This window comes from Myotis brandtii, unplaced genomic scaffold (genome assembly GCF_000412655.1).
Source record: "Myotis brandtii unplaced genomic scaffold, ASM41265v1 scaffold138, whole genome shotgun sequence".
NCBI lineage: Eukaryota > Metazoa > Chordata > Mammalia > Chiroptera > Vespertilionidae > Myotis > Myotis brandtii.
In genome coordinates, this window is record NW_005354915.1 from 1,652,467 (window position 1) to 1,664,697 (window position 12,231).

The 12,231-nt window shown below is 58.2% G+C and overlaps 1 protein-coding gene and 1 long non-coding RNA gene across 3 annotated transcripts; both read right to left on the reverse strand.

The window, feature by feature from the left end:
• Nucleotides 1-1,445: 1,445 nt before the first annotated feature.
• Nucleotides 1,446-3,423, reverse strand: LOC106725129. 2 transcript variants are annotated; one of them, XR_001360996.1, is made up of 3 exons: nt 3,289-3,423; nt 2,706-2,971; nt 1,446-2,254 (listed from the first exon to the last, which is right to left on the reverse strand). It is a non-coding gene; the product is annotated as an uncharacterized LOC106725129 (long non-coding RNA). The 2 variants fall into 2 exon arrangements; XR_001360995.1 differs by having other exon boundaries at nt 1,447-1,911.
• Nucleotides 3,424-8,793: 5,370 nt separating this feature from the next.
• Nucleotides 8,794-10,004, reverse strand: LOC106725128. The gene is made up of 2 exons (XM_014535117.1): nt 9,269-10,004; nt 8,794-9,126 (listed from the first exon to the last, which is right to left on the reverse strand). Exons 1-2 carry the CDS (start codon nt 9,568-9,570, stop codon nt 8,808-8,810), a joined length of 621 nt encoding a protein of 206 aa, XP_014390603.1. The 5' UTR covers nt 9,571-10,004; the 3' UTR covers nt 8,794-8,807.
• Nucleotides 10,005-12,231: the final 2,227 nt, after the last annotated feature.

Below are 12,231 nucleotides of genomic sequence, written 5' to 3' on the forward strand. Positions count from 1 at the left end.
GGGGGGGGGGGGGTGGGGGGTGAGCGGTGAGCGCGCACCACGGCGCTTCCCCGGGACAGAGCAGGCAGAGGGGGAAACAGCGGAAATACATTTTGGAAAATGGACAAAGGATTCTGAATGTATTGACGGATTTGCTAAGGGTCTTGCTGATTTATGACTGACTTCCTCATGCGCTTTGAACAGCCTGAAAATCTTTATTTTGCAATAAAGGTGGAAAAAATACAACAGTCCTTTACAAATCGAGGATGATATTATTTTTAAAAAATAAACTTTCCATCCCATAGTTTTGGATTCACAGAAGAATTTAGACAGTGTGCGGAGGGAGTTCGCGCACACCTGCCCCGCTGGCCCTGTTACAACATCTGTGAGCCCGGCTATATTTGTTAAGATTAATGAGCCAAGGGGACACGTTGTTACTGACTGAAGTCTCTACTGTACTCAGATTTCCTTAGGTTTTACCGCTGCCCTTTCCTGTCCAGGACCCCACAGACACCAGTGTCTCCTTAGCGCCTCCTGCTGTGCCGGTTTCTCAGACGGCCCTGTGGGTGACCTTGACCGTGTGAGGAGGACGGGCAGGGATTCTGTGGGGGGCCCCTCCGCTGGGTTTGTCCGGGGCTCCTCCCGTGGAAACAGGAGGTCTGTGGAGTCAGGGTTCGAGGACACAGGTGGAGTGTCCTCCTCCCGTGCTGCCCACACGTCTGACTGCGCGGCGGTGCCTGAGCGCCTGGCGGGTCCATAGAAACTGGCTCTGCAGGCAGACCCGGTGACGTGACTGTAGGGGCCCGGCGCTCCCGCCCAGCCGCCCTCCTCACACGTGGGACGGGGTGGAAGGTCACGGAACAGGCGGGGCCGTGAGCTGCCAGCAGGGCTGAGGGGCTGGGACATTCGGGAACCAAAGGGCCCTGTCTCACCTTTGCCCCCAGACCTGACAGCTCCCACCGGGCTGCCTCGTGGGGACATGGAAAACGTGTTTCTGAAATGAATAAGGTCCCAGCAGACACACAGGCAGAGGCTTCTGGGTAAGAACGTCCCCGGTTCTGCGTGGGGCCAGGTGAAGCTCCGGCCCCGGATGGAAACCCGTGGCCCCAGGTGCCCTGCGGGGCTGCTGTGGACGCGCCTCTGCCACACGCAGCCCTCACGTCCTGGGTGACTTCCAAGCAGTCGGTAGCCGGATTCAAGCAAGACCACGCCTTTTTTCTTTTTTTAAATATATTTTATTGATTTTTTACAGAGAGTAAGGGAGAGTGATAGTCAGAAACATCGATGGGAGAGAAACATCGATCAGCTGCCTCCTGCACACCTCCCACTGGGGATGTGCCCGCAACCAAGGTACATGCCCTTGACCGGAATCGAACCTGGGACCCCCCAGTCCGCAGACCGACGCTCCATCCACTGAGCCAAACCGGCTAGGGCAAGACCACGCCTTTAACAATGTTATTTTTTCCTCAAGGAAAATGACTGTTCTTTTTAAAATAAATCTTTATTGTTGAAAGTATTACATATGTGACTTTTCTCCCCTTGCCCCCCCCCGCCCCCCAAGCCTTCATACCCACCGTCTGTATCTGTGGGTTATGCACACGCGAGAGGCTCAGGCGAAAGCCAGAGCCCAGGGGGCGCAGAGGGGCCCTCAGGCCTGGGGCCCACAGGCTCCTGGTGGTGCTGGAGGGGGAGCCTTTGGAAGAGCGACTCGCCCGGCCAGCCTGGGCCTGCAGCCCGCGGAGGGGAGGCAGGTGGCGCCCATCTTCCTGATGAGCTTCATCTCCTCACGCAGGAAGCGGTTCGGCAGGAACTCGCAGAGCTGAGGGCCTGAAGGTAGAACCGTGGCCTGCAGCGCCCCGAGGGCCTGGCTCAGGCTCCTCTCCGAGGCCATGCGGCCTCCATGGCGCTCACCTTGGGGGGCTCCTGCACGTCCTGGAAGAGAACTGGGTTCGCGGCTTTAAGATGCTCAGCGCCCTCGTGCATCTTCTCCGCCAACTGGAGGAAGAAGGGGCCCCGCCCTGGAGAGCCACACTGTCCCCGTCCCCGTGGGAACAGACGCCCAGAGAGAGGTGGGTGTGGAGGCCGCAGAGGCCGGGCCAGGCGGTGACCGCAGCCTCCACCTGCTGGGGTAATGCTGACGGACCGGGGAGCTCAGGGTTGGGCAGTGAAGAGTTAAGGTAGGAAAACCTGGTGTAGGCTGGTCCCGGAGGAGGTTCTGCAGGTGGAGACTGGATAAGACGCAGGAGGGGGCCGGAGGCTGGGAGAAGGGGCGTCCCTGGAGCAGGAGACAGAGCCAGGCCGCCAAGGGCACTGGAAAACGACTATTCTTGTGTTAAATCCTGCAATAGTGGCCAAGAATTTGTTTTTGTTTTTTAAACAGGAAGTTGTCAGGAAGCGTCATTCTTTTGTTGATTATATCTGCTTTTTAGGACACAAAGTTCTCTTTAATTATTTTTTGGGGAAAGGGACGCCACACTTCTACTCCATTACGAGAAACCTTTTCACCAGCACAGAAGTCTCCGCTACACTCGCCCGGCCCTGGGGCCGCGGGGAGGGTCCCGAGGCGCAGGCTCCTCCGGGAGCTCACGGAGCCCAGAACCTTCCTCTGCGGCCTCCTTCCTTTCTGCTCATTTCCCTTCACACGTTTCAGGAAGCTCTCTCGGCTCTTGAGGGCTTAACAGGCTCAATACGGACACTGACTCCCTTGGCCAGAATCTTGCCCTCACCTGCGCGTTCGCGATGCTATGGCGCGCTGGGTGGCACGCAGCCTCGTCCAGCGTGGCCGTGGGCAGGTTGGTGCGGCCTTCCTTTCTGAACAGCCCATTCCCTCGATGTCCACCGTATCGCCTTCCTTGTAGCTTCGCATGTTCGTGGCCGGAGGAACAAGTCCGTGTTTCCTAAAAGGCCTAGGGGACACGGAGCGCTGCCTCTCTCTCCCTTTGTGCTAGTCATTTTGGTGAATTACTGGAAGATGGTGGTGATATTTTTTAACCTTTTAAAAATAGAGAAGCCACCTTAGCTCCAGGCCGGACAGAACAGGCGGGGTTTGTGCTGTGGGCGTGGCTTGCTGAGCCCCGAGGCTGTGAATCAGGCCCCGAGGCTGGTCCTGGAGCCGAGATGCGGCTGCGGGTCATCCACACCAGCTCAGGGTTTAAACCCACAGTGTGTGTGCGCGCGCTCGTGTGTGTGTGTGTGCGTGTGCTCTCCTGTCCCCAGAGTGTAAGGGGCACGGCCCTGCTGTGGAGGCGGGAAGCCCAGAATCCAGGTGTGAGGAGGGGACCCTCTCGGAAGGCACTTGGCCTCTCTTACCTCTGGGGTCCCTTGTGACCTCGGTGGGTCGTGGCTCCCGTCGGCCTCCATCCTCACCTGGGCCCTCCCAGGCGTATTGGACGATGAAGCGGGCTTTTTGGACTGGAACACGCGGTGTTCCCCAGGCAGGACGGTTCCCGGATTCTTTGTCCGTCGGAGTCGAAGAATGAATCCACGGGCGGAAGGTGTATAGCAAAGGTGGAGGGGGGAAGGGTCCCGCAGAACAGACTCCCACGTGGGGAGGGGAAAGGGTGCCCCTGAGTTCCTTTTCCCTGTGGCTTACGAAGGCTGCACACCTTTGTGCCTTGACATCCCCTCTGATGGGTCACTGTTCCCTTGGACTGGTTACTATAGTAACTCCTGGGTCAAAGGTCAAACCTCACCTGGGACCCGCGAGGCTCTCCCCTCCTCCCTTATTGTTTTCCGATCCCTTTGGCCTTCTTCCTCCTCTGAATGACGGGCTTCCTTCCGCTTCGTGACTGTAGACCTGCTGCTGCTCCCAGCCCTCGTTCTAGGGCAGTGATGGCGAACCTTTTGAGCTCGGCGTGTCAGAATTTTGAAAAACCCCAACTTAACTCTGGTGCCGTGTCACATATAGAAATTTTTTGATATTTGCAACCATAGTAAAACAAAGACTTATATTTTTGATATTTATTTTATATATTTAAATGCCATTTAACAAAGAAAAATCAACCAGAAAAATGAGTTCGTGTGTCACCTCTGACACACGTGTCATAGGTTCGCCATCACTGTTCTAGGGCATGTGCCCATGGCAGCTCCTCAGCTCCCCTAGTCTAGGGAGATACCCCTGCTGCTGCTCTGGTCCCCTTAATTTCTAAAATGTCTTCAACCTGCCTATTTTACCCCCCAAAATTCCTGCTTCAACGAGGCCCGTCTGCTGACTCATCTTAACCAGTTCCATCTGCAAAGATCCTGTTTACAAGTAAGGTGGCCTCCCCAGGGGCCGGGTTAGGGCTTCAGCAGGGTTTTTTCGGTGGAAACCACTCCAGCCGTAACAGGTGGCCACCAAGTAACACGAGGCAGGAAGGACAGCCATGGCTGCGGGGCTGGCCGGGGTGGCGGGGTGAGAGGCCGCAGGGACACGGGGCAGCTGGGATGGGCGGGCAGAGAACAGAACGCTCTTTCAGGAAAGGCATCAGGAGGGGGTGGAGGGAGGGCCGGGCTGGAGAGACCCTTGTCCCTGTGAGCCTCGCTGGGGACAATGGTTCTTTTACTGGAGAAGCTGGATTGAAAGGGAGACCCTCCCAGTGGTGGAGGGGACGGCCAGCCCCTCCCGGAGATCCCTGTTCCCTCTTGCACAGCCTGAGGCGCCTCCACCCTGCACGGCTGTGCACACCCTCCGCGCTCCGTGCTCCCAGCAACAGGGGCGGAGAGATGGGCCAGCCCACAATTTTTATTTTATTTTGTTTGTTTATTTATTGTTTATTTATTTATTTTTAAAATATATTCTACTGATTTCAGAGAGAAAGGGAGAGGGAGGGAGAGATAGACGCATCAATGATGAGAGAGAATCATGGATCGGCTGCCTCCCGCATGCCACACACTGGGGACTGAGCCCGCAACCCGGGCCTGTGCCCTGACCGGAATCAAACCATGACCTCCTGGTTCATAGGTCGACGCTCCACCACTGCGCCACGCTGGCCAGGCCAGCACATGATTTTTAAAAAGTAACTATTTGAATCAAGTAATTGAATAATTAAAAAAATATGTTGCGAAGTCCAGAAAGCTTCGGGGGCCTGGGGTCCAATTGTGTTCTCTTTTGGTGGGACCGGTTCAGGTGGGGTTTCTTTAGCGCCATCAACTGCCGAGTTTGAGGAAACAAGTGGCTCCCGGGCTGGCACCGTCTTTTCCCAGAGCCCACGGTGACACCTGACACCGGGCGGGTGACAGGGAGCAGGAGGGCCAGGCAGCCAAGCTTTGTTTCGGAAGCTTCTCCGGTTTTGGGGCCACACCTTCCCCCACACCTGCATCACCACACCCGTCACCCGGCGGAGGGTAGAGGGAGCCCCGCTCAGCGAGCATCAGTCGATGAAGGCTTCTCTGTGCGGGGGCGTCACAGTCACCCCACGTGGCTTAGGCATCTCCTGCAGGGACCACCACCAGCCGTGGCCCCAACCGCGTGCCCCTCAGCCACCCATCGGAGCCCCGACGGGCTTAGTGCTGCGAGGCCCCGACTGGGGTGGGAAGGCGGTGCCTGTCTGCTGGGGAGCACAGACACCCCAACAGGGCCAAGGGCTCGGTGCTCGAGGCGGCGGGGGAGGGAGGAGGGGCAGGGAGGGGCCATCTTCTGCGAGGCAGTTGCTCCTGTTGGCAGCTTGGCTGGAGGCTCAGCAGGCTGCACGCGGCTCCCCGGAGGCGGAGTTAGGGGCTCCATCCTCCCCTGTGCGGCTGCGCCCCCTCATCTCTGTCCCCACGGCTCCTGTCCGCCCTTCCTGCCCCCAGGAGACCACCTCTTCTCGGTTTCCATCGTCACTTCGCATACAAAGGCCTCCGTCTTCTCTCTCCCAGGGCAGGCTTTTCAGTTTGTTCAGTCGCCCTTAGCGTCGGGCCTGGTGTAGGATGGTCTCAGACACAAGCCGTGTTTACTTTTTCTTTTTACAAGTAAATCGCGGTACAATGCACGCGGTACAGTTCAGCGTGCAGCTCAGTGGCGCGAAGTGCACTCATCTCCCGGCTCTTCACCTGGTGAAACTCTGCCCGTTAGACACTGACTCCCCGTCCCGCCCCTCCCTCTGCCTCCACGGACAGGACTCCCCCAGGAACCTCACACAGAGGGACTCCCCCAGGAACCTCACACAGTGGGACTCACACCTGCAGGAACCTCGCACAGAGGGACTCCCCCAGGAACCTCACACAGAGGGACCCTCACCTGTTCCCCTGGCATCTGGCTCATTGCAGCCCCCGAGGCTCATCCGTGTGGTCGCGCGGTCAGGACCCGTGTGTATGTGCCGTGTGGGCCCGTTTCGTTTACCCGCTTATCTGCCCATGGACGGTAGGGTGGTTCCTGCTCAGAGAGGACTTGGTGACTCATCAGATACTTCCTGAGTGTCTGCTGGGCGCAAGGCACGGCGGCGCTTCTGGGAAAGGCCCGCTTTGCATGTCTTTCGGTTGCCAGGGGACGGGGCCAGGGCACAGCGTTTCAGTTGCAGTTTCCAGCTGGCTGTTAGGGCGCCTGAGACCTCTGTCCCCCCAGGGCCAGGGCCCCACGGCTGCCACGGGGCTTCCAGAACCTTCAGCCCCGCTTTCGTGGTTCTTGGTAGTAAATACTGCATAGCCCCGGGGGTTGAAGGTCTGCGCAGGCCTGGCATCTTACGTCCCTGGTGACGTACCACGCTGAGTGGAGCGCCACTCTCAAAACGACGTTCCTGATTCAAGAGCACAATGTGCCTGTGGCTGCTCAGCCTCCTGTCCTATCAGCCACCGGCCGGCGGGGGCAGAGGCTCACGGGGCACAGGTCCACCTTCGCGCTGTGGACCTGAGCGAAGAACGTGTCTCATTTCTGTGACTGTTTTCACCCGGGACCATGGTCGGCCCGAGGACCCACTTGCTCAGCTGTATTCTAGGTGGTTCTGAAATGAGGTGTTTGCTCTACAGCAGGGGTGGGAGCCTTTTTTTCTGCCAAGGGCCATTTGGATGTTTATTTATTTATTTTAAATATATTTTTATTGATTTCAAAGAGGAAGGGAGAGGGAGGGATAGAAATGAGAGAATCATTGGTCAGCTGCCTCCTGCACGCCCCCCACTGGGGACTGAGCCTGCAACCTGGGCATGTGCCCTGACCGGGAATCGAACCGTGACCTCCTGGTTCATAGGTCGATGCTCAGCCCCTGAGCCACGCTGGCCTGGCACTGTTACCTTTTAGACATTGGTTTGTTTTTAGTGGTGCCATCATCGCGGCCACTATTAGGGTTTTTAGGCAAAAATGAGCAGTAAGGACATCAGTTTCGACAGTCTGCTCCCCAATCTGGGCCAGTGTCTGGTTTTGCACGGCCCATGAGCTAGGAATGAGTTTATATTTCACATGTTTTGAAAAACAGTCAAAAGAAGAATATTTCACAACGTGTGAAAGCGACAGGAGATGCAACTGCCTGAGTGCATGATGCAGCTTTGGTGGAGGCGCCACGCTCGTTTGCTCGTCTGTGGCTGCTTTCCCGCCACAGCAACAACGTGGCGGAGCTGCGACAGGCTGGGTGGCCCCCAAACTCAAAAATCCTCCCTGTCTGGCTCCGTACAGGTTTCTAAATTATATTTGTATTGATTTCAGAGAGGAAGGGAGAGGGAGAGAGAGAAACGTGAATGAGGAGAGAATCATTGATTGGCCGCCTCCTGCACGCCCCTACTGGGGATCGAGCCTGCAACCCCCTGACTGGGGATCGAGCCGTGACCTCCTGATTCATAGGTCGACGCTCAACCGCGGAGCCATGCTGGCTGGGCAGTCTGGCTCCTTACAGACGCCTGCCTAGACCCCTGGCCCCAGCAGTGTTCTTCTGATGGTCTGTGGGGGCCACGTCTCCTGCTCCAGCAGCAGCTGGGACAAGCTCGCTGTCCCAAAGGGCCCCACCCTCCACCCCAAGCACAGCTCTCATTCCCTCACTGCTCCCAAGTCCAGTGTGGGGAGGAGAGCAAAGCCTTCCATCTTTGCAGGCAGGTGCTACGCGTATGGCAAATGAATGGGGAAAGAAATTCAGACTAAAGTGTGAATGTCTAATAGGCCTGCCTTTGTTCTTTCACGCATTGGATGCACCGACATTTTCCAAGGCATTTGCCCTCAGAACGTACAATCTTTTAGGGGCCGTCACCAAGTCTCCACAGAAGACTAGGAACCAGTGCCCGGTGCCGACTTTTCATTCATCCCTCATCTGTAAAACATGCAGGGGAGCCAAGTGCGTCTGTAGTTTAATTTGCCGACGATGCGAAAACATAACTCCGAGGAGCTGCTAGAAAATGCAAATCCAACTTCCCTCGGCTCAAAATTTGCTGAAGTTTCCAAAATCACTGGAGTGAGAGGCCGTCGAGCGCGGCAGCCGGCGGCGCCTGCTTGGCCCGCGTGGGGAGACGTGTTAGCTGCACGGTTTTAAAATTCCAGGCGAGTGTGGTCATCTCTTCACGCTCCCAGCGTTCACCGCGGAAGCCACAGCTCACTCTCGCCCGAGCAGTCACTGAGCAAACTGATGACATCACACTGTTCAGAGGGCTGCCTGACTGTCGCGGGGGCAGCCCGTCTGCAGACGCCTGTCACTCCCTGGAACAGGTTCCCTTTCCTCTCCCGGAGAGCTAGCGCCTCTTTTTAGGTTTTCCAAGGAAACCACTCTTTCTTGTTATGTGAACAGGAAGCAAGGGAAGCCCTGAGGGAAGCAGGCGGCTCTAGCCTCTCTAAGGGCTTGCCCAGCCACCTGCTATCGTAACAGACAGGTTGGTGAGGAATGAAACCCGAAGCAAGTACGGAGAGACCTCACGTTGCCCTGTGTGTGTGTGTGTGGGGGGGGGGGAGTCATTATTCACTCTCCCCCGCAAGGCTTTTGGGAGGCGGCAGTGAGGCAGTGAACCACACTGCGCCCGCCGGTGCCCCGGGCAAGGACGGAGACTCCTTGGGGTGCGCACCTGCTCGCCTGCCCGAGACCACGCCTGGGCCACTGGCATCTCCAGAGGTGCCTCCCCTCCGAGGGTGACCACTTGCGACCTAGGAAAGGCGCCGCCTGTCCTGGAACTTCGAAGGCGTGAATCCACTCCGCGTGGACCCTGGTGTCTGGCCGCTCCCGCTCACATGGTCTTGAGACACGTCCGCGCTGCTGCTCTTCTATTGCTGCGTGGTATTCACTGTGGGAAGAGGGAGAGAGACAGAAACCTCAGTGAGAGAAACATGGATCGCTGCCTCCTGCCCGCCCCTCCTGGGCATCGAGCCCAGGACCCAGGTGTGTGCGCTAACTGGACATGGAACCCGAGACGGGACCACACTCACCCAACGGAGCCGCACGGGCCAGGGCTCCGCCTCATTCCTTTGACGGCCGCTTGCCTGGTTCGCCTCGGCTGAAGTGTTCGGGCAAATTCCACCGTCCGCACGGCCCGGCACCGTCCATTCCTGGGGAAGACCGAGGCCGACGAGATCACAGCGCGTGGGCCCCGCACGCGCTCACGAAATGCTTGTGCCTCGGCCTTAACTCGGCTTAAAAGGAAGTCGCCTCCGTTCAACAGCAAATCGAATGGCTTTCTTTTCTGAGCGGCACTGCCTGCAGCCGACTTCCATAATTCCTCTCCCAGCATGCCGAGCGGTGGAGGACCCAGCTGATGGGGACTGAGATCCTATTTCTGCTTCTTGTTAAATTCTCTTATTAAAAGCCAACGTTTCCGAACTCCAGGCAAACACGTACGGTTACCGCTCTGTAAGGCAGCCTGGCGAGTCCTCCCGGATGAGGACCCCCCAGAGAGAAGGACCCCCCAGAGAGAAGGACCCCCCAGAGAGAAGCCAGTGAGCTCCCCAGGAGCCCTGAGGGAAGGAGGGGAAGCAGGGGAAGCGAGGGGGTTTGGATCATCTGTCACTCCTTCCTCCAGCCCTGAAAAAATGCAACCCAATCCACAGCCAGCAAGTCCACTCTTATTGTCCTCCGCGCACACAGGGGACAAGACAACCCACTACGACTAACACAATAATAAAACACCTCCCGAGCTGCGTTTCACAGGCATCTCCCTTCTCCGGCCCGCAGGTGCGCGGAGATGGAGCAGGCGGAGGCAGGCTTTCAGCCCCAGACCGCAGGGTCGGCTCTCGGCGGATGGGAACCACGTGGCCTTTACTGCTGCTCCGTAAGGTTTCTTTTAAAAAAAATCTTTATTGTTGAAAGTATTACCTATGTCCCCTCTTCTCCCCATTGACCCCGTCTAGCCCGCCTCCTGACGTATGATTTCTTAGTAACAAGCACCACGCTGGCGCTTACGTATGATTATGCTTTTTATACAAACGACGCCTACAAAATCCCAGAGCCTACTTCCCCGGGAGGCCTGGCCACTTCCCCTTCCAGCCGAGTCTCCTTTGTCGTGGGCGGTCCTGCCGGAAGCAGGCGGGCAGCTGTCAGTGCGTGGTTGTCCACTAGAGAAACCCTTTCACGGCGCCACAACATTTTTATTTATTTTTTTAATTTTTAAAAAAACTTTGGTTAATCCTCACCCGAGGATACTTTTCCCATTGCTTTTCAGAGAGGGTGAAAAGGAGGGAGCGAGGGAAGGAGGGAGGGAGAAACATCAGTGTCAGACAAACTGATTGGTGGCCTCTCGCATGCACCCCAACTGGGCTGGGGATCGACCTGCAACCCAGGTAAGTGCCCTTGACCAGAATCGAACCTGTGACCCCTCGGTGTGCGGGCTGTTGCTCTAACCACTGAGCACACCAGCTGGTGGCCGTCATGACATTTTAAAAAAGAGAGTCTACCCGTCAGTGTTTGAGTAGCAGTTAGCAAATGACAGTTGTAAATCCCGTGCGTCCACTGGGAGCCGGACCGGGGACGGAATAGTCAGACACGGGTCTCCCGGGCACTCTCCGTGCGCCCACGCCACCAGGCTGCCTGGTGCTGGGCCCGGGACCGAATTCCCCTTTGCTTTCCCAGACTGCCTTTCTGCTCACCCTCTCCTGGTCACAGCTCCCCACCGGGGGCCTGTGTACGCCCAGGGCAGTGGGAGGCAGGCGTCCGTGGGCCACCCGAAACTACGCAGCCTCTTGTTCGTGCGTTTCCCAGAGTGGACCCCCGTCCTGTGGGTGGGTTCTGAGGGTGGCTGACAGCACCCCCAGCACAGAGCGCGCTGCCGGGCCCGGACTCTGCCAGCACCACTGGGACCTCAAAAGCCCAATTCACAACGTCCTGGGTTCTCCCCAGCTTGCTGAGTGACGCCCCAAATCGGGCCATGGACGCCTCAGAGACCTCTGACCTCACCGTCCCGAACCCCTGCATCCCACTGTTGCCCACGCGTGTGGCTTGCGGCCCTGAAAGGCCACCCACCTGTCCATGCCCTGGCCCCGCCTCTGCTCCCCGGGCGGTTTGGGCCCGGCTGTTTGCGCAGCTTCGGGATTGGGATTGGGACTGGCCTCCGGGGGTTTGCTTCCTTCTGTCTCTGCAGCCGTGGGCGTGCCAGGCCTCAGCTGGGGCTTGCAGTGGCTCAGGGTCCCCGCACAGGTTGCTGACCTCATTCCCTCTGCCCCTCACCTGCCCACCCGGGCATCTTGCCGGTCCTGCCCTGCCCTCCACATCCCCCAGGACGAGGCCCCAGGCGTCCTCTTCTCCCTTCCCTTCGCTTGCGGAGACTTCTCTTGCTTCACTGAAGGCGGGCAAGAGGTGATTCAGCCCTGTCCCAGGTCAGAGGCCCCTCCCGCACCCTCTCCTCCTCCGCTCCCCTCGCCTTCCGGGTTCCTGACTGTGACTCTGGCATCCGTGTCGCTGGGGCCTCTGTCTCCTGGGTGACAGGCTCCCGGAGGGCAAGGCTGTCCTTGGGGTCCATGCGCCGCCCCCAAAGTCAGGGCCTGGCATCCACCCGGCCACCACCAGTGTTTGCTGAGCGGAACAGAAGGAGTTGCTGGGGTGTGAGGCTCTGAGCCTGGCGAAGGGACAAACCTCACCCACCCTCCGAGGTAGACCTGATCGCCCCTTGTCTGGGGGTGGCTGACCCCACCCGTCATGCCCGGCCCAGCCAGAACCGGCCTTAACTCTCCCAGCTCCGCAGCCTGGGGCTCCTCCCTGGGAGGGTCTCCTGGAATCTGTGCACTTCCCTCCTGAGTCCCCACCGGCCTGGGAGCGTTCTCCCTGCCCCTGGCCTTTCTCCTCCACCCGCTGTGCACACGGGAGTTAACTTTGGTCCTGGATCGGACCCTGTCACCTCAGGTCTTCAAACCCTTCCCGCTTCCAGGCTGCCCTGCCCTCTTCTCCCCCGTCCCCTCCCCTC

Excerpts from the sequence above, each read along its gene's own strand:
- LOC106725128 (XM_014535117.1), bottom strand. The coding sequence starts at position 9,570 with ATGCTGGGAGAGGAATTATGGAAGTCGGCTGCAGGCAGTGCCGCTCAG. Across the intron at positions 9,127-9,268 it reads GGCCCGTGCGGCTCCGTTGG|TGAATACCACGCAGCAATAG; the intron begins GTGAGTGTGGTC and ends CTCTTCCCACAG.